Source organism: Capricornis sumatraensis, chromosome 14, assembly GCF_032405125.1.
Source record: "Capricornis sumatraensis isolate serow.1 chromosome 14, serow.2, whole genome shotgun sequence".
NCBI lineage: Eukaryota > Metazoa > Chordata > Mammalia > Artiodactyla > Bovidae > Capricornis > Capricornis sumatraensis.
Window position 1 is genome coordinate 43,255,060 of NC_091082.1, and position 25,143 is coordinate 43,280,202.

At 35.0% G+C, this 25,143-nt stretch overlaps 1 protein-coding gene across 1 annotated transcript in view; it reads left to right on the forward strand.

The window, feature by feature from the left end:
* RGS7 (regulator of G protein signaling 7) overlaps positions 1-24,931 on the forward strand; it is a 467,306-nt gene extending 442,375 nt beyond the window's left edge. Inside the window, exons 13-17 of the mRNA XM_068986068.1 lie at positions 240-350; positions 1,601-1,726; positions 7,932-8,118; positions 12,105-12,194; positions 24,578-24,931. Of these exons, the coding sequence (XP_068842169.1) occupies positions 240-350; positions 1,601-1,726; positions 7,932-8,118; positions 12,105-12,194; positions 24,578-24,628 (565 nt within the window). The 3' untranslated portion in view covers positions 24,629-24,931. The remainder of the gene's footprint in view (positions 1-239; positions 351-1,600; positions 1,727-7,931; positions 8,119-12,104; positions 12,195-24,577) is intronic.
* The last annotated feature ends 212 nt before the right edge of the window (positions 24,932-25,143 follow it).

The window sequence follows — 25,143 nt, forward strand, 5'->3', positions numbered from 1 at the left end:
TTTGTCTCATTTTAACGACATTAAAATGTCTCATTTTAATTCATATTGCTAAGGCATTGGGAAAGATGGAATCCTTAACCACATTTATCTTCAAAGATGCATGAAAACTGCTATCAGATTTTATTCTATAAGCAAGCAAGAATTCCTTGGCCAGATGTTTTTATAGTGTGTCCCTTACAAAGATCAGTTTTACCTCAACCAGAAAACTAAAGAAAATGAAAATGTTTCTTTTTCTCAAGTCTGCTAAGTTACACAGAACAGTATGTAGAATATGACCCGTTTCTTGTGCCGCCTGACCCTTCTAACCCATGGTTGTCTGATGATACTACCTTCTGGGAACTTGAAGCAAGGTAAGTGACATTTTCTCTTCCTTCCAAATATTTCACTTATTTCAGGATTTGAGTGATATAAAAAGAATCCTACAGCAGACTAATTGTAAAAGTAATTTTACTCTGTGTCTACATTAACCATGATATAAAGCTCTTGTTCAAGGCAATGGTTTTTGAAACTTAGATGTTTGCATGATATTAGATTTGCATTTCCAGAAAGATTGGCACAAAAAAAATCAGATGTGCAAGGGTTTTAAGGTCGACTAGTTAGGATCTTTAGTTCTTAAAATTTAGGTCATTGTTTTTAGCTTCCTTGAAAATCCACATAGCCACAAAGGTCCATCTATTCAAGTAAAATGAATGCTAAATCCATACTTACTTAAGCCCAACACAAGTATGATGCCTTTATAAATTCTGTTTTGGAGCAAAATGAATTTACCATAAACACTCTAAGACAAACTGGTAAGTGTCTGACTTCTTAAGAAAACCAGAACACAATTTAAGACTCCCTGGTTTCTTTCATCAGCTGTATAAGAGAAGAATTATATCACCAATCTTGATAGAGTCATAAAAAGATCACTGCATACCCCTTCACAGAGTGAGGATTTAGTATTCTGTAGCACTTAGTTAGATTGCATTTATGGACTTTCTCTTGCTTTTATATCCGTTCAGTGGTTCTCAAATGCTTGACAAGTATATATCTCTTCATCCCTAAGTTCTTAGTTTTATAGATGTGAAAGTTGGAACACCAAAATGTTGTGACTCAGCCAGGACTATGTCATACATTTAATCAACAACAAAGTCATAAACCAGAATGTAAGCCTTTTGATTCTCAATGCATTTTCCTCCAGTACAGTGTGCCACCATGAGACTTCATAGTGTAGTGGTTAAGAAATTGAGTCCTGGGGTCAGAATGTCTGGAATACTACCTATTTGACATTGGAAAGTTATGACCCTCTATCTTTGACTTCCTCATTTATAAAATAAGAATTATAATAGTACCCATCTCAAAGTTGCTGAAGAAATCTAAAAGAGAATCCATCTCTTGGCATTTAATGCTTAATAAATGTTAGACTTTTTATTAATGCCTAGCTTTCATCTCACTATAATTTCATGCAGAGTCATCAATCAGAGGTTTTTTTTTTTTTTTCCTGAAAAATATGTTAAAGATGGGAGCTTCAAAGAATATATGATTTTGAGGGGAAATGTAATAGCAGAATATAGAATTTATAATGAAAGGAGTATATTTGGCTTTGTTTTATTTTCTATAGCAAAGAGCCAAGTCAGCAGAGGGTAAAACGATGGGGTTTTGGCATGGATGAAGCATTGAAAGACCCAGTCGGGAGAGAACAATTCCTTAAATTTCTAGAGTCAGAATTCAGCTCAGAAAACTTAAGGTAAGACATCTTGTTTGAATCTTATATTCTAAGCAAGAGTGACCTTCGTATGATGGGTCTGGTGATTTTGCACTCGACAGACCAGTTACTATCCCACCAACATCATGATGAAGCTATGGACCTATTGAATTTCTGCCTCTTGATGGAGGAAGAAAAGGTAATGAAGGCAAAGCACTTTGTCCAATATTATCACTTCTTCATAATGGTTTATTTTACACTGTCTCCTGATCTTTGAACTATGTAAATCTGATGCATTTGAAATGGACTGCATAAAGAAGTATCAGACTAGTACTTGGCAAAACAAAGAATCATCAATAATGCATGTGTAGTTTAATTAACATATCACCTATTTATCATATTGGTCTTCTTTGTGTATTGCATCTCAGGTAAGATCTAGAAAAGGAAATCAAGTGCCTGAATAAAATAACTTGAAAGAAAATGATGGAGGCAGTGCCTTTACTTCGTACATTTAAACACAGCCTCAGGGCAGTTGAGAGCAGTACCAGACTGAGCTGTTAGTGTCTGCTGGAGAGGTGTGTGTCCTGCTTATCTGTTGTAAACATCATCCTCACATATTTTTGAAATTTTTCTGACTTAAGAGGCACCTGGAAATTGAATTTTTAAATGTGAGACACTGGAATAGATTTTAGTAGCTCTAAGATGACTGAAGTGAGCGATAACTTTCCCCTACATAATATGGTTTTTCCCCAAGCTCTTTCATTCAGTATTCTTTTGAAATGGAACTCTTTAATTTATTTTCCCATGACTTATTCAGTCCTGTGAAATCCATTTAGAGAAAGTTGCCAGCATTCCTTTATTTTCACTGCAACTTAGCAGTTCCAGAATCATCACATTCTTTGCAGGAGATTTAAGAGATACCCAAACCAAACCATTTAGAAGAACATAGAATTTTGACCGATGTCCCATGGATTAAGCAAGTTGACCACAGGCAGAATCTGGAGAGATTTAATTATGCCTGTCATAGGTTTCAGGCACGCAGCTTCCTATTCTTTTTCAAGTTTACTGAAACTTGAAAGCTTGACCAGGGTTTCAAGAGGTCTGCAGGTGCTAAGGATTTTTTTGGACCTAAATAATATTTTCTGTCATAAGGTCACATCATCAGTTATTGAGTACAGAATGCTTTAGAAAATAATGCAGAGATAAATCTAGTTTTAGTCTTTTATGGAGTTTCCTCTAATTCTCTGTGTTTTTGAAAAAAAATGCTATCATCATGGGTTTCATGATAAAGAAATAAATAAGCAGTACTTCACCATTATCACCCAATCAAATAAAAGTCCTTCCTGATTTTATTAGAAGTACAGCTTACGTGTGAATACAAAGATGAAAACAGATCACAACACAAAAGGATGAGTGTTAGATCTGAGAAATACAGGCGAATGGCAAACCCAGAGGGAGAGATCACTCAAAGCCTCCTCAGGGAAGCAGATGCTGCTGCTGCTGCTGTCACTTCAGTCGTGTCTGACTCTGTGTGACCCCGTAGACGGCAGCCCACCAGGCTACCCCATCCCCAGGATTCCCCAGGCAAGAACACTGGAGTGGGTTGCCATTTCCTTCTCCAATGCATCAAAGTGAGAAGTGAAAGTGAAGTCGCTCAGTGGTGCCCGACCCTTAGCGACCCCATGGACTGCAGCCCACCAGGCTCCTCCATCCATGGGATTTTCCAGACAAGAGTACTGGAGTGGGGTGCCATTGCCTTCTCCGTGATAAGGAGATAACCAGGTGAAAAAGGAAGAGGAAAGAGACTTTGGGACTAAAAGATTAGCATGTGCAAACTCTCTTTCATGAATGCAATTGATCACTGCTGATTTTTTCCATGCCTTATCTTATTTCCATTTTTATTTCAATAATCCTATAACACACTAAATTGCCTGATAAATAATTGCATATATGAAATATTACACATTTCATTGTATGAAAATGTATAAATATCATCCAAAAGGCTTTCTGCCCTATATTTTGAAAATACAGAATAATTGCATTTGAAGTAGTCCCAGCCCTAATTCTATAGAGCTTGGCTATTTCGTATTTTTATGGAAGAAATGTTTAGTTCTGGAAAGGTAAATGCTTGTGTATATTTTTGCAGCCTGGAATCTCCCTTTCCCATTTCTTCCTTTAATTTAAATGGCCCATGTTTATGTCCTTCCCTACTGTGTTAGGAAAATAGGGGCTGGATATACCAAGAATCAGAGGTTATATAAAAATGTTGCAAATAGACAGCAGACATAAGTACCTACCAAATGCTATTTTTAATTTTGGTCTAAACTGATCATTTGGAAATAGATTTATTGTGTTTAATTAGAATGATTTCTTAAATCTGAACTAAATTGCTTTTAAAGTCCCTTTTTTCTTTGTAAGCATTATAATCTGTTAATATTTTATTGCATGTTACGTTGAAATAAAAACAAAGTTATATGAAACAGAAACATTGCATATTTCTTATGTAGTGACATATATATTTATTGGGTATATACTGTAGGTCTGTTATATGTTTCCCTACTAAGAACAGATAGATAGATATAGACATCAAGTCTTGAACACCTAGTATATGCCGTGTGTGTGTGTTTGCCTAGTCGCTTCAGTTGTGTCCACTCTTTGCAGCCCTAGGGACTGTAGCTCGCCACTCTGTCCATGGGATTCTCCAGGCAAGAATACTGGAGTGGGTTGCCATGCCCTCCTCCAGGGCATCTTCCCAACCCAGGGATTAAACCCGCATTTCCTGCGTCTCCTGCATTGCAGGCAGATTTGTGACCCACAGAGCCACCTGGGAAGTCCAGTGTATGCCATACCATGTTATGCTTTATATTCACTACTTTTATAAGTATGCCATGCCATATTTTGTATTTATTGTTTCTGATTATCATTCAACTAATCATCACTTCAAACATAAAATTTAAATATTAATATCCTTGCCCCATTTGACAGGCAAGCAAAATATGAATAGAAGAAGTTAAGCATCTTTACAAGTCAGATTGCTAATAATTGCCATCCTAGGCTTTCTATAAACCAATACTAAGCTTCTGTCCACTGCTCTTCCTGTTTCTGCCTAGGTATCTGGTGTCACAGACCAAGAGAGACAAAACAGTCCATTTAACCAGCAGGGCTAATTACACCTAAATGCATCTCAGTGCATCTTATTTAGCATCTGCTATTTATGGAAGTATGGCACTCATGTGAGCGTTTTCTTCAGGTATTGAGACAAAAAATAGTCAAGAAATACTGCTCATTGATAAGTACTTATTTCTCAAATAGAACTTCTATTCTCACTTGGTGTGCTTTTGCTCATTCCTCTTTCAGGTAAACAGAGTAAGTACCAAGTAAATTCAGAAATATGAGAGTTATATGATATGAGTGCCTAAAAATATCTCAAGCACTTCAAAAGTGCCCTTTACATAATTTATCTCATTTTACCTAATGGAAACCCAGTGAGATAAGCATTATTATCCCATTTTACTGATGAAAAAAAAAATCAAGGCTCAATGACATTAAGATAATTCCTCATATTCCAGCTTTCATATATTAAGGGGGGAGTCGAGTTTTAGTGAGTTCCCTTTACATTCTACTAAATTATTGCAATGATGACTATGCTGAGGATAAGAAAAACAATGATGCATTTAGTGAGGCATTCAAGAGAGTGCTTTTGAGAATGTCATCTGCTGCAGATCTGGGAGCAAACCCTATATATGGCAGTCACAGTGGGCAACTTAAATAAGTGACTTAGTCTTCATATATTCAGATTTCTCTGAAGTGGGGGAAATATTAGCACATACTCTATAAAGTTGAAGGGATTGCATGTTTTAATATAGCTAAATCACCTAGAATAGTGCCTGCACTTACAGTGTAGGTGCTGTCATTATTACCTCCTCAGCCCTTTGATTTCTCATCTATAATTTCAAGTCTATTTAAGACATCACTGCATCTGTGTGCCTTCCTAGAATTCCCTTTTCCAGTGCAGTAGTTAGTTGCCCCAGCAGAGGGGCTCCTTCCTGCTCAGCATTCCCAGACTGTCTGGTTTGTGCCTATTCCTTGAGAATCTCTCGGGTGCTTCCTTGTATTATGGTCATTTGAATGGTGTATCTTTGCTAGTTCAAGAACAAAGACATTCTTTTTATCTGTATGTTCAAAGAATGCTGAAATGAACTTCTTGTTGTTGTCATTCAGTCTCTTAAGTCACGTCCAACTCTTTGAGAAACCATAGACTTCCCTGTCCTTCACTATCTCCCAGAGTCCACTCAAGCTGATGTCCATAGATTTGGTGATGCCATTCAACATCTCATCCTCTGTCGCCCCCTTCTCCTGCCCTAAGTCTTTCCCAGCATCAGGGTCTTTTCCAAAGAGCTGGGTGGCCAGAGTATTGGAGTCTCAGCTTCAGCATCAGTCCTTCCAATGAATATTCAAGGTTGATTTCCTTTAGGATTGACTGGTTGGATCTCCTTGCAGTCCAAAGGAGTGACTCTGAAGAGTCTTCTCCAGCACCACAGTTCAGAAGCATCAATTCTTCAGCTCTCAGCTTTCTTTGTGGTCTAACTCTCACATCCATACATGACTACTGGAAAAACCATAGCTTTGCCTATTCAGACCTTTGTCAGCAAAGTGATGTCTCAGCTTTTTAATATGCATCAATTATAACACTTAGGCTCCTTCAGATTGCACATAGCATTCCTATTAGATTGCACATTGTCAGAACCTGTATTTAAAACAGAAATGGTCTTGACCCTTGCCTTCTGACAGCAAAAACATGTAAGACATAGTCCGTATTGGATTATCTGATACCTGTCTATAGGAAAATGGTACCTAGAAACTGGAAAATTACTAGATTAAGTAATATTTGATATTCTAATTCTAGCTCAACTGCTTTATTACTTATTTTTTGAACTTTCCCTAATCCCTAAGTTTAAAACGTAATAGTTATGAAGGGACTGCTTATCCCCTTCTACTTCTGTTAAAACTCTATAGCCTGTGTTGTGTGTTAGTTGCTCAATCATGTCAAACCCAGGTCTGCTGCATTGCAAGCAGACTCTTTACAGTCTGAGCCACCAGAGAATCCCCTGTAGCTTGTAGTCATTCATCTCTGGGGTCATCTTCTCCATATCAGGATCACATCTGGCCCCTATTGAGGATAACAGATGTAGTACTTCCTTTTTCAAGTGTCCTTTTTGTTTGTTTGTTTAAAGACACTGTTATGACATACATATTCATGTTTCATCATTATTTCTAGGTCTAAACAAAAAGATATAGGGCAAAATTGTAAAAAATGAAACCCATTAATATGATGTGGCTTTTTATTAGACTTTGCTATTTGCATTTATCAACCAGAATATGTCCTGGTGTTCTTTCCTTTCAGGATAGACTATATTCTATACAGAAGGACATAAAATATATATTTTATATTTAGAAGTAGGTCAATATTATTTTTTCCAGAGCTTCTGAATTGCTATGATGCCTCTGCAGATTTAAGCCTTTTGAACAATTACATGTGAAAGCTTGCTGCTTCTGTCATTTCATAAGTCTCGGAATTAAATAGCCTAAAATTAGTTACTTGCCCTGATTTCTCCAGCTAGGGCATTTTCTAATCTGTCCAGGCCTCTTTTCATTCCCGTAAAGCTTCATGGTAATTCCCTTACCAGGTAAAGCAGAAAATCCTCTCCATACTAACCCCTCATTGCTCAAATGGACAAAAGAGCCAAAAAATAGAGTACATGGTGTACTTTATGCCCCCAGTCAGATGATCCATGTCACTCCCCCTAAGTCCCTTCAAACTCCTCTTCCGGTCTAACAAAAGGTTCTTCAGTACTGCTACATTGTTTCAGTAAAAATCTGAGGTTGTGTGGAATCAGGGCCCTAGCAGGTCTGCCTTTCAGTGTGTGTGTGTGCTTAGCGGCTCAGCCGTGTTCCACTCTTTTTGACCCCATGGACTGTAGTCTGCTAGGCTCCTCGTCTGAGCCACCTGGGAAGCCCCTGATTTTCAGAGAACACCTAAAAAGGATTGTTTTCAATATTTCCTTTCCCCAAATGTTATATCTTTGAATACAACTAATAAAAAAATCAGTAGAAGCCTGTTTCTGGACGCCCTCAGAGAAAATTAGCTTATTATTATGCCTCACTGTGAATTATATGATGAGTCAATATTTTAAGAATTTTCAGACTATGAGACATCAGACATCAGATTATGTCTCATTTTGTGTAGATTCTGGCTAGCAGTGGAGGACCTGAAGAAAAGGCCTATTAGAGAAGTTCCCTCTCGAGTTCAGGAAATATGGCAAGAATTTCTGGCTCCAGGAGCCCCCAGTGCTATTAACTTGGATTCTAAGAGCTATGACAAAACTACACAGAATGTGAAAGAGCCCGGACGATATACTTTCGAAGATGCTCAGGTTGGTACATGGATGGAACTCACATTGCATCACAAATGTGCTCCTGAGAAGTTGAAAGTTGAGATTCTTTTGTTTTATTTTCATTATAATCTGTGGCTATGTCTAACATGTTCAATTTAGGTGTGTGTGTGTGTGTGTGTGTGTGTGTGTGTGTGTGTTCGCGTGCACACGTGCTAAGTCACTCAGTCATGTCCAACTCTGCGACCCCATAGACTGTAGCCGCCAGGATCCTCTATCCATGGGGATTCTCCAGGCAAGAATACTGAAGTGGGTTGCCATGCCCTATTCCAGGGGATCTTCCCAATCCAGGGATCAAACCCAGGTCTACTACATTGTAGCTGGATTCTTTACCATCTGAGCCACCAAGGAAGCTGTATGAAAAACAATTAAATGATCTATAAGAAAACGGAGATACTTTAAAAAGAAGAGTTTTTAAAGCCTGGAGATTTTTGTAAATTTGAATGTTTTTACATGAAAATTTCTTGAAGGGAAATATTTTAAATATTTGAAAGCTTTTTACTTTAGTTTCAACTCTGATACCTCAGTAACACATACTTGAACTCTTTAACTTATCTTCTAATATGGAGAGTCTGAGATTCTGACCTTCCTAAATAATATATTATTATGAATAGTCAGAACTAAATTAAATTAGCTTAAAGTTATGTAAAACTCAAACCTGTTTTGTCTCTGATGACACAACGAAACAGTAAAAACCAGTTTTGTCTCTGATGACAAACTGAAACAGTAACTTTAAGGCATTTTTAAATTTTCCAAGTTACTTTTTTAGTCTACAAAAAGAAGAAAAAATGAAATTAATATTAGTATATTAACTTCCTAAGACATAGTTTTATTTAAGTGTGTTTTTTTTTTCCTGAAACTGGATGTACTTGTCTCCTTAGAAGTAATTTTAATTTCTACTTTCTCTTAAAATAGTATATTGTGCTCAAGAGGAAAAATAAATGTGTAATGAGAGGATATCATTTCCTAATGATGTGTTGAAATTGGCTTTTAAACCTGAACAAACATGTTTCATAATTTCTTAAAACCTATTTTAGAGAAGAATGTTAGCTCTAAAAAGTGTCTTATTTTTTAAATAGCTATGTTACTAAGAGAAAATATAGAAGATGAAGCGTGAGGTACAGAAATTTCCTTTCTTATTTTTACTCTCGGTATAAAATATATTTATCACTGGCTTTGGCTTAAAAAGAAATGAGCCACTGTGCAGGAAACTAACACAGGTTGAAACAGCCAACCAGAAACCCATTCATTCACCCGGGCTCTGCCATGGTCTTCAATGTGGAAATAATTACATTTTATGGGGACACATGAGAGAGAGCAGGAGGAAAATTCTGTTGCTTATTTCTCTCCTGTTTTATCATTGTTTCAATTCAAGATAAACTTTCAAGCATTTTTGTAGACTCAACAATGTGTAAAATATTTGGAATGACCTTCCCAAAAGTCTTTAAAAGAGCATTTCTTTGTTATCTGTGTCATTGAAAAATATTTTTGCTTAATGTGTCTTCAATAAAAGAAAAAGGCGTAATTTTCTATAGAAAATATTACCACCTGACCATAGGTTTTTCTCAGTCAACCTCAGCTATTTAATCCCAGTTTTTTGTGGGTTTATAAACCCTATATTCAAAAATATAATAATAAAAATTCTTGCCGCTGTTTAAGAAGAGATACAGTGTAATAGGGAAGCAGATTCTGAAGGCAAATTGCCTGGGTTCTAGTCTGAGCTCCGCTCTGTGACCTAATGCAAGTACTTCTTTGTGTTTTAGTTACTTCATATTTAAAATATATATGCAAATGGTTGCCAACCTTGTTGAGGTTTTGTGGGAATATAATTAACTAACAGAGGCAAGCACTTTGAAGTGTACCTGGCACATACTCAAACATATTTGAGCACTTACTATGCATTCCCTTATACTTTGCTAAATGTTGATCATTCCTCAAATCCTGACAATAACTCTAGTTTATAGACTAGAAGGTTGAGGCTCAGAGAAGTGAATAAAATTGTCAAAATTAACATGTTTGTAAGTGGTAAATCTTGAGCAAGATAGGACCTGAATCCCAAAATGCTTGAGTCCAAAATAAAACATCATCCCACTTTTCCAACAACAAATTCTGATACAGTTCCAAATGTACCATACTTTTGGAGACGAACCTTGGGCTAGAGCCTGAATGTCAGGATTACTGAGGATTAATCCTGAATGTCATTAAGTGGATTCACAGTAACTACAAATCATTACTGGTGTATTTAAGACCAGGAAACTAAGTCATCTCTTAAAATATATGTTTTCTCCAAACAAGTAGACACTGGGACATTCAGGATACTCTCAAATAGTTCAGAACTCTGTCTCTAACAGACTAGAATGAGCAAGGAGCATTTATGCTCCCTTGGGCTGCAATAAACCAAAGCAGAATCTCCTTGGATTGGGCCAACATTGAATTAAATGAATATTTTTTTTCCTTTGTCTACCAATATTCATCTTCGAAACAAAACATTACAAACTGATTAGGATTAAATTATCGAATATTTACCTAATATATTTCAGAATAAGTCAAAACATGCATACAAATTAGGACATTAAGTAATTAAATATCACAAAATTTATTTCTGAACTTGTGCTCTGGCCTAAAGTAGATTTGCATGACAATTTTCACCAATGAGATGATTCATTTGGAAAGTCTGAACCCTCCAAGTACGTATAAATGCCAAGGTATCTAGCATGATTATTGAATCCTGACTTTGCATCATTCTCTTTTGGCTTAATCTTAAGAGATAGCTGATTTATTTATCTTAATGGTCTATATAAATCAACAACTTGATTTGAAATTATGTGATGACAGTCTACTAACTAAATCCCATTTTTTTAAGGACTGGATTTGATTTGCCTCCTCCATAGTTCCCAAACCAGTTTAAACATGGATCCTTAAATAAAAGAATAAATTTGTCTCTTTCAATTCTGGTTTCCTCGGTGTGTATACCCATCAGTGGGATTGCTGGGTCATAAGGTAGTTCTATTTGCAATTTTTTAAGGAATCTCCACACTGTTCTCCATAGTGGCTGTACTAGTTTGCATTCCCACCAACAGTGTAGGAGGGTTCCCTTTTCTCCACACCCTCTCCAGCATTTATTGCTTGCAGATTTTTGGATCACAGCCATTCTGACTGGTGTGAAGTGGTACCTCATTGTGGTTTTGATTTGCATTTCTCTGATAATGAGTGATGTTGAGCATCTTTTCATGTGTTTGTTAGCCATCCGTATGTCTTCTTTGGAGAAATGTCTATTTAGTTCTTTGGCCCATTTTTTGATTGGGTCGTTTATTTTTCTGGAATTGAGCTGCATAAGTACACAATGGAGTATTACTCAGCCGTTAAAAAGAATTCATTTGAATCAGTTCTGATGAGATGGATGAAACTGGAGCCGATTATACAGAGTGAAGTAAGCCAGAAAGAAAAACACCAATACAGTATACTAACACATATATATGGAATTTAGAAAGATGGCAATGACGACCCTGTATGCAAGACAGGAAAAAAGACACAGCTGTGTATAACGGACTTTTGGACTCAGAGAGAGAGGGAGAGGGCGGGATGATTTGGGAGAATGGCATTCTATCATGTATACTATCATGTAAGAATTGAATCGCCAGTCTATGTCTGACGCAGGATACAGCATGCTTGGGGCTGGTGCATGGGGATGACCCAGAGAGATGTTATGGGGAGGGAGGTGGGAGGGGGGTTCATGTTTGGGAACACATGTAAGAATTAAAGATTTTAAAATTTAAAAAAAATAAAATAAAATATAAAAAAAAGAATAAATTTGAAGGTCTAAATTGTTCTATAGGCATAGAAAATATTCTCATCAGCATTATCATTATTACAGATTTGTTTTTGAATCTGATGTTGCATTCTTATCACAGTATTTGATTTTTCCTGAGAAATAATAAAAAGGCGCTTCAACCATTATTTCTTTTTAGGAGCACATTTACAAACTGATGAAAAGTGATTCATACCCACGTTTTATAAGATCCAGTGCCTATCAGGAACTTCTACAGGCAAAGAAAAAGGTATTGGTTCTTTGTGAACTTTTATGACTTAGTTCTCAGTTATAGTTATTTGGAGTAGTTATCTCTGCTGGGACCACAGTATTGGACAAATGGTAAGTGAATATACTCCAAGACCCTTCCCCAAACCCCTGCCTTTTATCAGGGTCATTTAAGTTGTATGTGTTTCTGCCTGTTGATTGCTTATTTTCTTTATTGCGTGTCTGTCCTGGCAGATGTCCATGCTTTACAAAGTTTTTAAGATGCTGTTCTCATGTTTCATGTTAGTCTTCTGTATGCCAGTTTAAGGAGATAAGAAAATACAATAAAGAAAAGAACAATGCCATCAGATCAAAAACTCAGGGAGGATTTTCCTCATCCTGTAAACTGGAATGTATATATATGCCTCATAATTCATTTTTTTCCTATGATAGTTGCCAAAATGCAGCAACTATCAGTAAACTAAATGTTTTCTTCAAAATATTTTCATTTGGCATTTATCCTGAGTCACTTAGTATTCCTGCAATGAGACTTCATACCTAAGAGCTCCTAGCATATTTTTGAAGAACTGCAGTAGGCTACATTGTTCAATTAATGTTTATAATCAAAGTCTCACTGCCAGTAACACCTTATTAAACAGTTTAACAGAAAATGGAAAATCTGGATGTAAACATCAACATCATTCATTATTTTGTAATATTAAAATAGTCCATAGCTTCTTGAAATTCTGAGATGAAATAATTTTTATAATTCATGATCATCACTTAAGCTATGATATTTTTCAAAGTCCATTGACTTTGCGACCAGACAGTTTCACTGACCAGTACAGCAACCACCAGCACATGCAATGGTTTAAAATTAGTTAAGATTACATAAAACTCTAACCGAATTTCTCCTACTCAATGGCCACAGCTAAAGACTTTTGAAAGTATAGAATGAAATTTCCATGCTTTCAGAAAGTTCTGTTGGACAGCAGTGGTCTACAGAATTAATGATATCAACAGAAATTTAGTACCGGTAGAAAATTATGAGGACATTCTGAACATAAGCCACTGGATTTTCAATAGTGTAGGCTTAGAAGATGTCAGCATAAAACCTAAACATATCTACTTTATTTCAGTGTCATTCGATTTTGCTTGAAATCACATCATTTTGTTTGCACAAGAAGAGTTTTGGTGTTATAAGTATAAGCATTAGTGCAAACAGAGCCCATGCCCTGTGACAAGAGGCCTTTGGTGGCAGCTCTCCTGTTTTCCTGATCTCTGTAATTTAGAACATGAATTTGGTGTTGCGTCATTTCATCACCCTGTCTTTTTCTGCCTTTTTTTTTTCTGGCTTTTGCCTTCCTTCCTTTCTTCCTTCCTTCTCTCTCTCTTTTTCTCTCTGTTTGTTATTTTTCTTTGCCCCGCCCAACCCCACTCATGGACCGCAGAACATGTTTTGAAAACTTTGCACAGAATGTGGTAAGTTTTCATTTTTAAAGAATTGCAAATCATGAAGTCCAATTGGGAAATGTTCCCAGTTTCAAGCCCCATCTTCCATCTTGCATCGTTTGATGTGACAGCAAAAGTATTTATTGTCTGTATTCAAGTTCAGAACTTCCTACTTACCTTTCTGTCCCAGCACTTCCTAGAGTAGATAAAGATATCATATGTGAAAATCTGTATGTATCAAACTAAGACTTGGAAAGTAGTGGGTACTATGATACATAAAATGAAGAAATAACTATTTATATTTTAATTTTTATTCTATATATCTCTGTCTTTGTTAACAATAGTGCATGTATTTCTGTACTCTTTCCCTTAGCTCTTCCTAAGGCTTAAAAGATTAAGAACTACAAGGGTTCTGTGTCTCTTACTTTTGCAAAGAGAAAATGACTTATTTAACAGTGTAAAGCCAGAGCCAGACTCAGTATGAATGGGGGTTGGTGAGAATATATGCCCACCAAAGACCCACTAGCATGCCTTTCTCATTTGTTATTTTTCAGCAAAGTATTAAAAACTATTGCATAAATCATCCAGGAAACCAGTTGTTTTCCTACCAGTGTTTTCTTAGTATCTTGCCATGTGTTTTAGTGATATATCTGTTTGTGAGATTCTTTTTTTTTTTTTTTTTGGTATTGTGCCAGTGCCTTTGGAACTTTCTGACATTGTATAAGCTCAAACTAAAGCCTTCAACACATTTATTTTTATAGGGCAGAAACATCCCTATTTTCCCATGCCATAAAAACTGTACACCAACACTGAGGGCCAGCACTAACCTGTTATGAAAAGAGGTAGAAAAATCTTGGTTTATACTCCAGTTTGTCTGCATTGTCTGTTGAGTTGTGTGGTCAGCTCCATGCTGCTGCTGCTGTGGGTGTGTGTTGTGGCTTTTGCTGTGATGGCCAGTTAAGTGGAGTTATGTGTGTTGAAATGTAAGCTAATTGGATTCAGCAAAAATACGGTTTTTGTTTTTAGTCTCCTTCAAGGCTCCTTGTGGTGGGGAATGTTAATCAGTTCTTTTTATGAATTCCCAATTAAAAGACTTTAAAAAGCAGTATATACTTTGAACATTCACTGTGATTGCACAAATTAAAGGACTCCAAGAATTAATCACACTATTAACTTCCCAAAATTTTGGCTGGATCTTTTGGAATCTCTGACCTTTAACAAAAATTTTTCTTAAGCATGCCTCATAAGTCACCATGGGAAGATAAAGACAATGCTAAAGAAATGCCTCAAGATTTTGCTGGAGAAAGTCACCATAGGATGTTGCACAGTGCTCTGTGTATTGTTTAAGAATTGTTTCAAATTCATTCTTTTCTAACATAGCGCTGACAGAATATTGTTCTTGAGATTGGATTGGAAATTGCTGTGATATAATTAAAAACATATAATGTAACTTAAGGAAGATGGAAAGGGAAAGCAAAATGGCTGTCTTTCCTCCAACACCATCTCCACATCTGACCAACTTCCTCAAATCTTAAAGTAGCACCACATTGTCATTCATTGCAAACCTTAAGAAAAGATCAATAGAAAATAAGAGGAGTGAGGAAGTAATCCTATGCACCTTCAATCAAAATTTACACACAAAGTGCCAACTAGACTCCAGACATTGTGCTTTATCTTAAAAACAAGACCTTAATTGCTATGGTACATAATGATATAAACAAAATATTATGATGTACAGGAGAAAGATAAACTATTTCTATTTATTAGGGTAAACAAGTAGAGTCCATGAATAATATGAGAATTTCCGGAAGTTACATTTAACTGGGTAGATAGGATTTCATTAGGCCGAGAAAGGCAACCATCTTTTTAAGGAGAATGGTACAAAAGGCTGAGATTACTGAAGAAAGATAAGTTGAGTAACATTCATACCAGAACACGTATATACACACAACATACTGATAAATTTCAGATAACCTTCAGACAGTTATTTAAGGTTAATCCTTTTCCATCCAGGAAAATGAAAAGTAATATCTTGATTGAATACTTTGTTTTGATAGTACTCTAAAGAAATGGAGTAAAAAATTAGAAAGGCTCTCTAATTTCCTCAGTAGATTACAAATTACTATATTTATTTGATTAATCATGAGAAGTGAATTTCTATCCTGAAAATTATTTTTATACAAAAATTAAAAATATTATACTGTATACCATTAAATCTTTTGATGGTTAATTTCTATTTAAGGTTCCTTTTAACTTTCTATTTTCATTTATTTTTTTATTTCCTCTCGGTTCAGTGTTCTTCAATATTATGATTCCTTTTAGAGTCAGCAGTTGTGATAGGCATCTGAAGTACTTACATAATAAATTTTATGGGATGCCTTTATAGAATCAATAAAATGATTTTAACACAAGATAATGAATGAGTGGTTTTATTATAACTAAATAGAAATAATGGAGGAAAGATAGAGTTTAAATAAACGTTTTAAAGGAGTTCTATGTGGAAGTTGCTCTGGTAAATATAAGGAAGCTATGAGATAAAGTGTCTAAGAAATGAACTTGGGGAAATACTTTTAAACAATATGTAGACTCTGAAAGGACCTGGGGAAAGTGAGATAATGATAGTAACTCACGTTCGTTGAGTACCTGCCATGTGCCAGGCTCTTCACTAGGTACTTTATATTATCTAATTCAATTTAATCTGAACCTGCTAGTTAGGTAAATATAATACTCATTATTTTACTCATTTTATAGGTGAGAGAAAGTCAGGACTAGAAGGAAATTTTTCTGACTTTAAATTCGTTACTTTATAGAGTACTCATTTTCTTCCTATTATACCCAGCACTGGAAACCTGAAATGTTAATATTTAGGCTTGAAACCCAGTCTCACACTTTCTTGCCATATGAATTTTTAGAAGTCAGTTAAACTGCTGCACCTCAATTTCTTCATCAACAATTTCTTTAGCCAGAAATAGCCGTAAATAGTACTTGTATAAATAAATAGGTTTAAGAAACTCTTTAAGCATGCTTTTGAAACATGCTTTATTTGCTTAAATTGCATCAGAAATATCTTCCAGGTCATTTCATATTCTACACAATTCTGTTTATTGGCTGCACAAAATTCCTCTGAATGGATATACCTATAATTTATTTTTCTATTCCTCTATTGATGGACATTTATGTTATTCTTTTTTCTTTCTTTATTAATTGCCAGTATAGCTCAAAGTGTGATAGGCATTCATCAAGTTAGATATTGATTTTTTCTTATAAAAAATTGAATTGCTCAGTTAAAAGGAATACAAAATTACAAAAGAAGAGATGTCTATTTATTTTTCTCTCTCTTATCATTATGTTTGCCCTAATGCAAGAGATACATACACTAGAAGGGAAAATAACTTGGAGAAGGCAGAAGTCATAGTTTGTATTCTTGATTTCCACAGCACTTGTATTACACATTAATAGCAGGCTTCCTTGTCAATTAGTCTTCAATCTGTGAAGAATTACAGTGTTTTCTGGCAGTTTTACGCTGTTTTAAGATGCTATCTAAAACTCTATGGATTATTTCTAGTCCCTGGTCAAAACATTTTGATCTTGGTTTTATTAAACATGAAATCTGACATGAAATTTCCTTTCCATATGCTAACAATCACCATTATTGTACACTGAGCCCACCCTTCCCACCCGTGAATAATATAGATTCCAGGTTTTGGAAATACAACCTGACCAGTTATGGAGCAAACCTGGGAGAGGGCAGTGCTGTGTCAAATCTATTCATGCAGACTCACAACACTTGAGAAGTAACCAAACCAGCATAGATTAGAAACAGCAAATGCCCAATGGAAAGAAGAAACATATAACTTGCATGGTTCAGCCTGAAAATTGCATCAGATTGCAGTCAGAGCAGCCAGGTTATTTGGGGCTTAAAATGTTTTTTAAATCTAGAATTTTTTTTTTCTTGTGAACTAAGATTATATCTCCTCGATCTCTTTTGCTGTTAGACTTTTGGTTTATTGTTTGTTTATCAATTTTCGTGTCAGGTCAGTTCTTTATTCTTCTTTCCATTAAATTGTATCTTGTGAGTTATCACATTAGGTAATTTTTTGGAGTATCTCTTTGTTATCCTGTCTTTTAACCAAGATTAGCAAATTGGCATCATTCATGCATTCATTTTAGTAGAATTATATCAATTTAGTCAAGCAAATTGCTGATTAAAATGTCATAAGAACAGAAATGAAGAGAGATCCACTACTCCAAAAATTAGCACACCTTGAAGGTAGTTGTTTATTTAGTTACGAACTTCCTCTTTTTCTGTCTTATCCACAGAAATACCATGAAAGACTGCTAAATGCCTTACTTGTTTAAAGCAACTTCCTGTCCTCAAGTCCGGTGAACTCTTTTTAAAAACAAGTAAATGAGCATGTACTTGACAAAGATCTAATGTGATTTATATGGGGAGTTCTTTGCAAAAAAAAATAATCAGAAGAGCAATACGCCATTAGAAAAATAAGCAAAAGTCTTGATCGGTTTTAACAAAGGAAATACAAATAGTCAATAAATATATAAGAAAACAAAAAGAAAGCCTATATTAATAACCAAATTTAATTCAAAAGGCAACAAAATAACTTTTTCCTCCAATAGTTTAGTTTTTTAAAATAATAATATCTAGGATAAGAAAATTAGTGAATTCACATATTGTTCACACTTAGTAGGGATATGAATTGCTAATCATTTTCTTGCAGAGAACTTTATACAATGTGTCAAAAGCTTCAAAAATACTCTCTCACATTCAGTTAGTATTTCAGCTTCTAACAATTTAATTCTAACAAAACCCAGATGTTTATACACAAACAAAAATATTAATTGCGTCATATAACTGCCAAAAATAAAACAGAATCTGAATATACAATTGTGAATTTCTTAAATGCATTAAGGTATATCAACCTGATGCAGTTATTAAAGAATAGATTTTAGAGCATTGGCTTTCATCTTTTTTATCACGACCCATTACTATGACATAGTAATGCAATATGTATATGTTTGTGAGTGTGTGTGTATGTATATATAAACTGTACTTATGCATGTTTATATGTGTATAGGGCTAAAATAACCTTTTAGAAATAACACATTCCCTTATTATATGTAACTTACCCTAATATGTTTTTATTTATTCTATGTTATGGGATTTTTTTCTAAATGTTAATAGCATCTTTCTAAATTGATTTCCTTTCCCACTAGTGTGATGAATTTGAACAAAATATATGTTACATGGGTAATTGATCAAAATATGATAATTTTAATTAGCACATTACTCATAATAAGCTTTAGTACTATGCATAGTATAATTTTAGTTTTTTTAAAAAAAGAAATAAAAATATTTTTGCATAAAAAGTAGAAGGATATATTAACATGTAAATAATTGTACTTTGAGTAATGTTTATTGCTTCTTTATATTTTTCTATGTTTTCCTCATTTTCTCTAATGGATATACGCTATTTTTATTTCAGGAAGCTATTCTTAACTAAGGAGGTGAAAGTATTTGGCTTTACTTTTTCTATCTCAAACCATACAAGAAGCTACTAATAAGAACTGGTATATAAATATGTTCACAAACCATCTCTTTTAAGTACATAACAGAATTTCTTCCTGTGTTCAACATTAAATATACCAACCTCCAAACTAGCTATAGAATCCCCTTCCTTTCTTTCTTTCTCCCTCCTTCCCTTCCTTCTTTTCTTTTTCTTTCTTAATTCTCAATAATTGAGTTTTCTTTAATTTTTGAGGAACTCACACTTTTCAGTTTTGCTGAAATTATCTACTGTGTTTCAGTAAACTTACCTGAAAATTATCCTAGGGGACTTGGTTTCATTTGAAGCAGGGTTTTTCCAAACGATTCATGGGGTCGCAGAGTCGGACACGAATGAGCGACTGAACTGAACTGAACTCAGCTTACTAGTTCAATTCCCTCAACATATCCCCACTTAGTTTCACTGATAGCAACAACCAGGGCAAAATAAAAGTTAAAAAGGCCCAAATTCTATCAGTTAATTACTTAATAGTTAGTGTGTGTCCAACATGCTCCCATTTCTCATCCTACCATGCCTCTCCTCCCCTAAAAGTTACTTGTACCAATACATTTGAATCTCATTACCCTGGTTTCTAGAAGCTTATTCCTAAACTATGACTTCCAGTCAAGGAACTCAACTCATGCAAAGAAACAAGTACATTTTTGGAGACTTCTATAGTATTAAGATTGTTTAACAGCTATCAATTGCTTTATCAAGCCAGATGACTTAGAGGATTGTACAAAACAGCATTTTAAAAAATGCACTTGCCATTGTTGTTTAGTCGCTAAGTCATGTCCAACTGTTTGTGACCCCATGAACTGTAGGCCACCAGGCTCCTCTGTCCATTGGATTTCCCAGGCAAGAATACTGGAGTGGGTTGCCATGCCCTCCTCAAGGGGATCTTCCCAACCCAGAGGAAAAAAGTACTGACAAAAAATCAAGAGGGGTAAACTGCAGAACTTAAGGGGCAATTAGAAGACTTCAACAAAAAAATGAGTAAGAAGTTTATCTGAAGAGTGAGTGAGAACCCAAGCTCAGAGAGTAGCAGGTGCAAAGACCAGCCAGGGAAGCCAGGTTCGGAAGGATTTTGAAACCCAGGCAAAGACGTTTATATTTTTAAAATGAAACAGGTGCAGTTTTCATATGAGAATAAACAAACAAATGTTTCCTTTAGTTCAGCCTGTCATGAGCATGTACGTTTCTTATCTCTAGTCCAACAGCATCTCATTACCATCAAACAGTCAGCCCTTTTTATTACGCAGCTGTGGGGCTCAGCACAGATCCGGTAACTGGGTCACATACATCAGTAGAAAGTCAATGACACGATTTGCCCTCTCCTGGTCCCAGAGCCTCTGGAGCTGACAAGGCATTCTAGAAGGTGTTTCTAAGTCTATAGCAACACATGGGAAAGACTAGGAGGTAGTGATATGAAACAAGCAAGTAGGAATAAGAGTTAAGATGTTAATATTTTTTTAATCCGAAAGATCCTGGTAATTTCCTACTCTTTAAGCGCTTTTATGGCTATCTTCTAAAAATCCATCCCTTCAGTTAGTGTTGGTTTGTTTTGTGTCCTGTAGACTGGTAAAGACTGAATACATTGTTTTTATGTTTTATGACAGTAACAAAGCAAGTAGATGGTCACCCAAGTGAATATGGCTTCTCCCCTACTTCCTTCATGGATTAGTGTCTGCAGGAAAGGCGTGTGGACATTTGCTTCCATCTCCCAAATGCTGAGGGCTCTCATACGGAGCTAAGAGCCTGATCTTTATTTCCATTTCTAGGGATTCACAGCTCTTTGTCAACTTTCTGTTATTACTTTAAGACCAATAAAAAATTTTAAATCATGTGAAATTCATAATGTTTGATACTCAACTTGAGAAAACTAAGAATGAGCACATAGGTCGTTTTATTGGGGGGAGTTTTATTTTCTTAATTATAACAAAATCTCCATGCAACATTTTAAAAGGAAGGAATTAGTTTGGTGGAGATGAAATTTTATTGTTAGACACTAGAAAAACTGCTTTATTTATGTGATAGCTATATTGTAGATTATCCAGAGAATCTGTCTTCACTTAGATGCCAGTGAAAGTCAGGTTAATTTTGCCCTGAAATTGATCATGTGCTAGCATATTGTCCATTAACTAGATATTATAAAATCTCACAGGATGCTGAATTTTTGTTTTGAGTTTCTGTCTTTGTCTTTCTCTATAGATTTCCATTTCCAATATAATCTGTTTCCTTTCTTTTAACTTTTATTTTACATTGGAGTATAGCATAGTTGATTAACTGTGTTATTTTTAGGTACACAGCAAAGTAATTCAGTTATACATAAACATTACATGTATCCATTCTTTTTCAAATTCATTTCCTTTAGAATCTATTAAGAATGGGTATAAATGACATAGCACAAATGTAGTCATTGGGTTGAAAATAGTTATTATTCATACAGAATTCAATTGTAAGCAACTTGATAAAAACAAACAAACAAAAAACATACTATTGGTTAAGGAATTTTAGCCCTTTTAGTTTCCAGAATTAAGATTTTTAGAACTTAACTATGAAATTGTCCCAGATTCTTTAACTTAGAAAAATTGGCAAAAATTAGATAACTTCAGGATTGTCTTTTAAGATGATTTAATACAGCCTCCAAGGATCCACACTGAAAAGGATTATTACAAAACATCTGGTGTACGAGTATATTCTTTCTTACCTGCAGAAAAAGAATTAGTGTTCTTTTTAAGATTTTTCCAATAAAGTGAGAAACTGATATTTCTTTGCATGCTAGAGAGTACACAAAATACCTTTGCATGGCATTTTTCTTTCCAGTACGTGAACAAGGCAAGATTTGCACAGGGCTTACAGACACATCCACGTGATCTAGGTCTTTAAATCTAGATAACTCACTTGGGTGTCCATGCTATTTACTTTGACCCTTGGGTGAGGCACATAGTTTTTTTTTTTTTTTAATATTAGATATACCTAAATTTGCCTTTTAACTGTCTCAATACACAAAACAAATACCCTTATTATGTATTTGGTGAGTCCACATCTTACAAGAGTTTCTTGTGTGGGTTTGTTAACATATATACATATGTTCTCCCCTTTCTGTTCATCTGCTTTCTTATTGTCACAAACCCCAGATTTACTATAGGCCTGTATTTCTCCATGGGCTTCCATGAGTGAGTATTTTTAAATTATTTCCTGCTATACCAGCTTACCAAGCTAAATCTGTACCTCCCCACCCTTTTAAAAATGAAGCCAATACCAGGACAATACTAATAACTTCATAGATATTTGAGGGGAAAACTAGGTAGAGAACCATATTACCATTTGTTACATTTACAAATATGACATCGTTTCCACTGATCAAAATGAAAAATGACTCTGAGTTGCGAATGGCTTCCTATTCAACCTAACTATGTTATTAATCCTCCCAATAGTTAGAACCAAATTATATTAATCTGTAGTTTTAATATAAATAGTTTTATGTTAGCATCTTCCTCTTCCTCCTCAACTGTACATGAATTCATTCTTATACTTCAACCAGTATAGGTTTTCCCCACCCCACAAATGGCATTCGAAACAGCAAGCACTTTTAAAAAATGCATTAGTATCAGAATGAATATATATATATGCACACATTAGTAGCATAAGAGAAAAAAGTAGTAGATGTATAAAATAATGTGATTTTCAAGTATAGAAAAGTAGTTTTTTTATGCAAACATTATTTGATTAAGGTACTGGAGTGTAAAAGTAGTATAATTTTAGCTTCCAAATTCATGAAAAATTTTGTGTTCTTTTCAGAGTCAGAAAAGTGACTTTGGGTCTCAGTATCCTGATGAGAAAGAATGTAACAGTAGCAATAATACTAATAATAGTAATAATATAATAAGGTAATGACTAGCAAACTGAGTACACAGAATGTTCTGAAGTTGTTTTAAGTAATTTACTTGTATTATTCTTCGTGAAAAGCTTTTAAAATAGGTACTTTACTTATTCCCATTTTGTGAATGAGGAGGAAACAAGCACAGAAGTGACAACAAGAAGCAAAGCATAGTTTGCCTAGAAAGTCAATGTGAAATAGGGTGTCCTGTGAGAAATCTTCTGCATTTTCTTTCAGTATTTTTCTTCCCATAAAGTGATTAGAGCGTAGCTAAGTGGGAAAGTCCTTTGCTCAACTGGCTCTTCTATAATCAGAAATCAAAACTTGCTAAAAGCTAAGTTATGAACTCCTTTTCCCCAATTGAAAGAGATTGGTGCTTCATTTTTGTTACTGCTGTTCAAGTATACAAAAAGACCTTATCAGTTACTGTACAGTATGTAAAAAAACATTGATTCTGGAATTATTAATCATTTTTTACATATATCATTCTTTTTCCAAAATATAGTCATGAATGCTGATTTCTCTCCCCAAACCACACCATTCATTTATCAAACTCTGAGCCACGTTAAATAGTAAATCAGGACTATTGCTATGACTAACATTACTAAAATATATTTCTCAAAAAATCTTTTGATTTTCCCTTATTATTTTATCCTCTAAGAAGTAAAAATGCCTATTTTTTATACTAAACATATACAGTGAGGGATAAAACAGAAATGACCAAATTGACAATCTGTTATTCTGATCAGAAATTTAAAATTTCATACCTTTCTCTAGAGTATTTGCAATTTACAGGGACAGTTTTGACTATCAAGATGTTCAAAAAAATGAACATGTATAATAGTTTTAACACAATAAGTGGGATCAGAATTTATGGGGTTTTTCTGAGATTGAGGTTAGAGGAAATCAAATGGAAAAGGAAGACACTTACAGTATGAAGTACAAAGCAAATAGACTTTTCTCAACTTTTAGGCACCAATTGTTTGTTTTTCCATTACCATATAGAATAGGGAATAGATTCAATCATGAGTTTCCAGCAGTCTCACCCTCAAAAATCATTTTGTTTAATTAAATCATACCCTGTGCACATCTAGATATTTATAAATGCAACACTAATCTTAGCAGTTGGACAAAAATGCATCACATCGCTGACTTGCAGAGCAAGTTTCTAAAGTTTGCTATAACATAGCCGGTTGCAAACCTAGGTGTTGCATTATTGCTAAGCCTCAATGGAACATTTTGGACATGTTTTATGATTTGCTGACTTGTGCTGTGAACCCATCAGTCTGTTTGCAGGGGGAGGAAGTGGGTGGAGGGGTGGGAGGATGGAAGAAGGGAGGATCATTTTGTTTGATGTGTTGGTGGAGGAAGGGAGGGAACTTGGTCATGAAATTTGAACTAAGATGCATCTAAAGGGCTCCATTTTGACCCTTGTACAGTATCAGCTGCAATAAACAGATGTTACTCATAAGCAGGTTTTCAGTGATCATATTGTTTTCTCTTTTTTCCCTTGTTTATATTTTTTCTCAGGGGAAATCTCTCACGTCAAAGAGGTTAACAAGCCTCGTTCAGTCTTATTAAAAGGATCATCTTGTAGCATGAAAGCGAACTGGAGTCACTGCATATACTTTGTAGTTCTTTGTTGTTACCTGGAGCAGAGGACATTAGACCAAGATGTTGCATGAGCAAAGGACCTGAATTGTTCTTTCTTTGTGTACATTAAGGCACTGCCATCTCCAAGGGACTCTACCATCTTGACGCCTCCATTTCAGAATGTCTGCTAACTTCTTCCTTGTACTAAGCTGGATCTGTGTCTTTTCCTTTTTAACAGTTCAAGTGAAGTAAACCTTTTGTTTTCCCCCTTTCTCTCTCTCTTAAACCTTCTTCTAGACACACAGGTCACTAAAAATTCAGTCACAAACTGGAAGAATCGTAAAAGGAAAAAAGCATATATCGAGAAGTATACATACAGCTTCACATTTATTAAATAATAAATTAGCAGAGAAAGTTTCATTTCACCAATGTGTCACAGTCAGAAACAAACTTACGTCTTTGTCTGTTGTCTGTACATTCTTGGTTAATGTTTCTTGCATTTA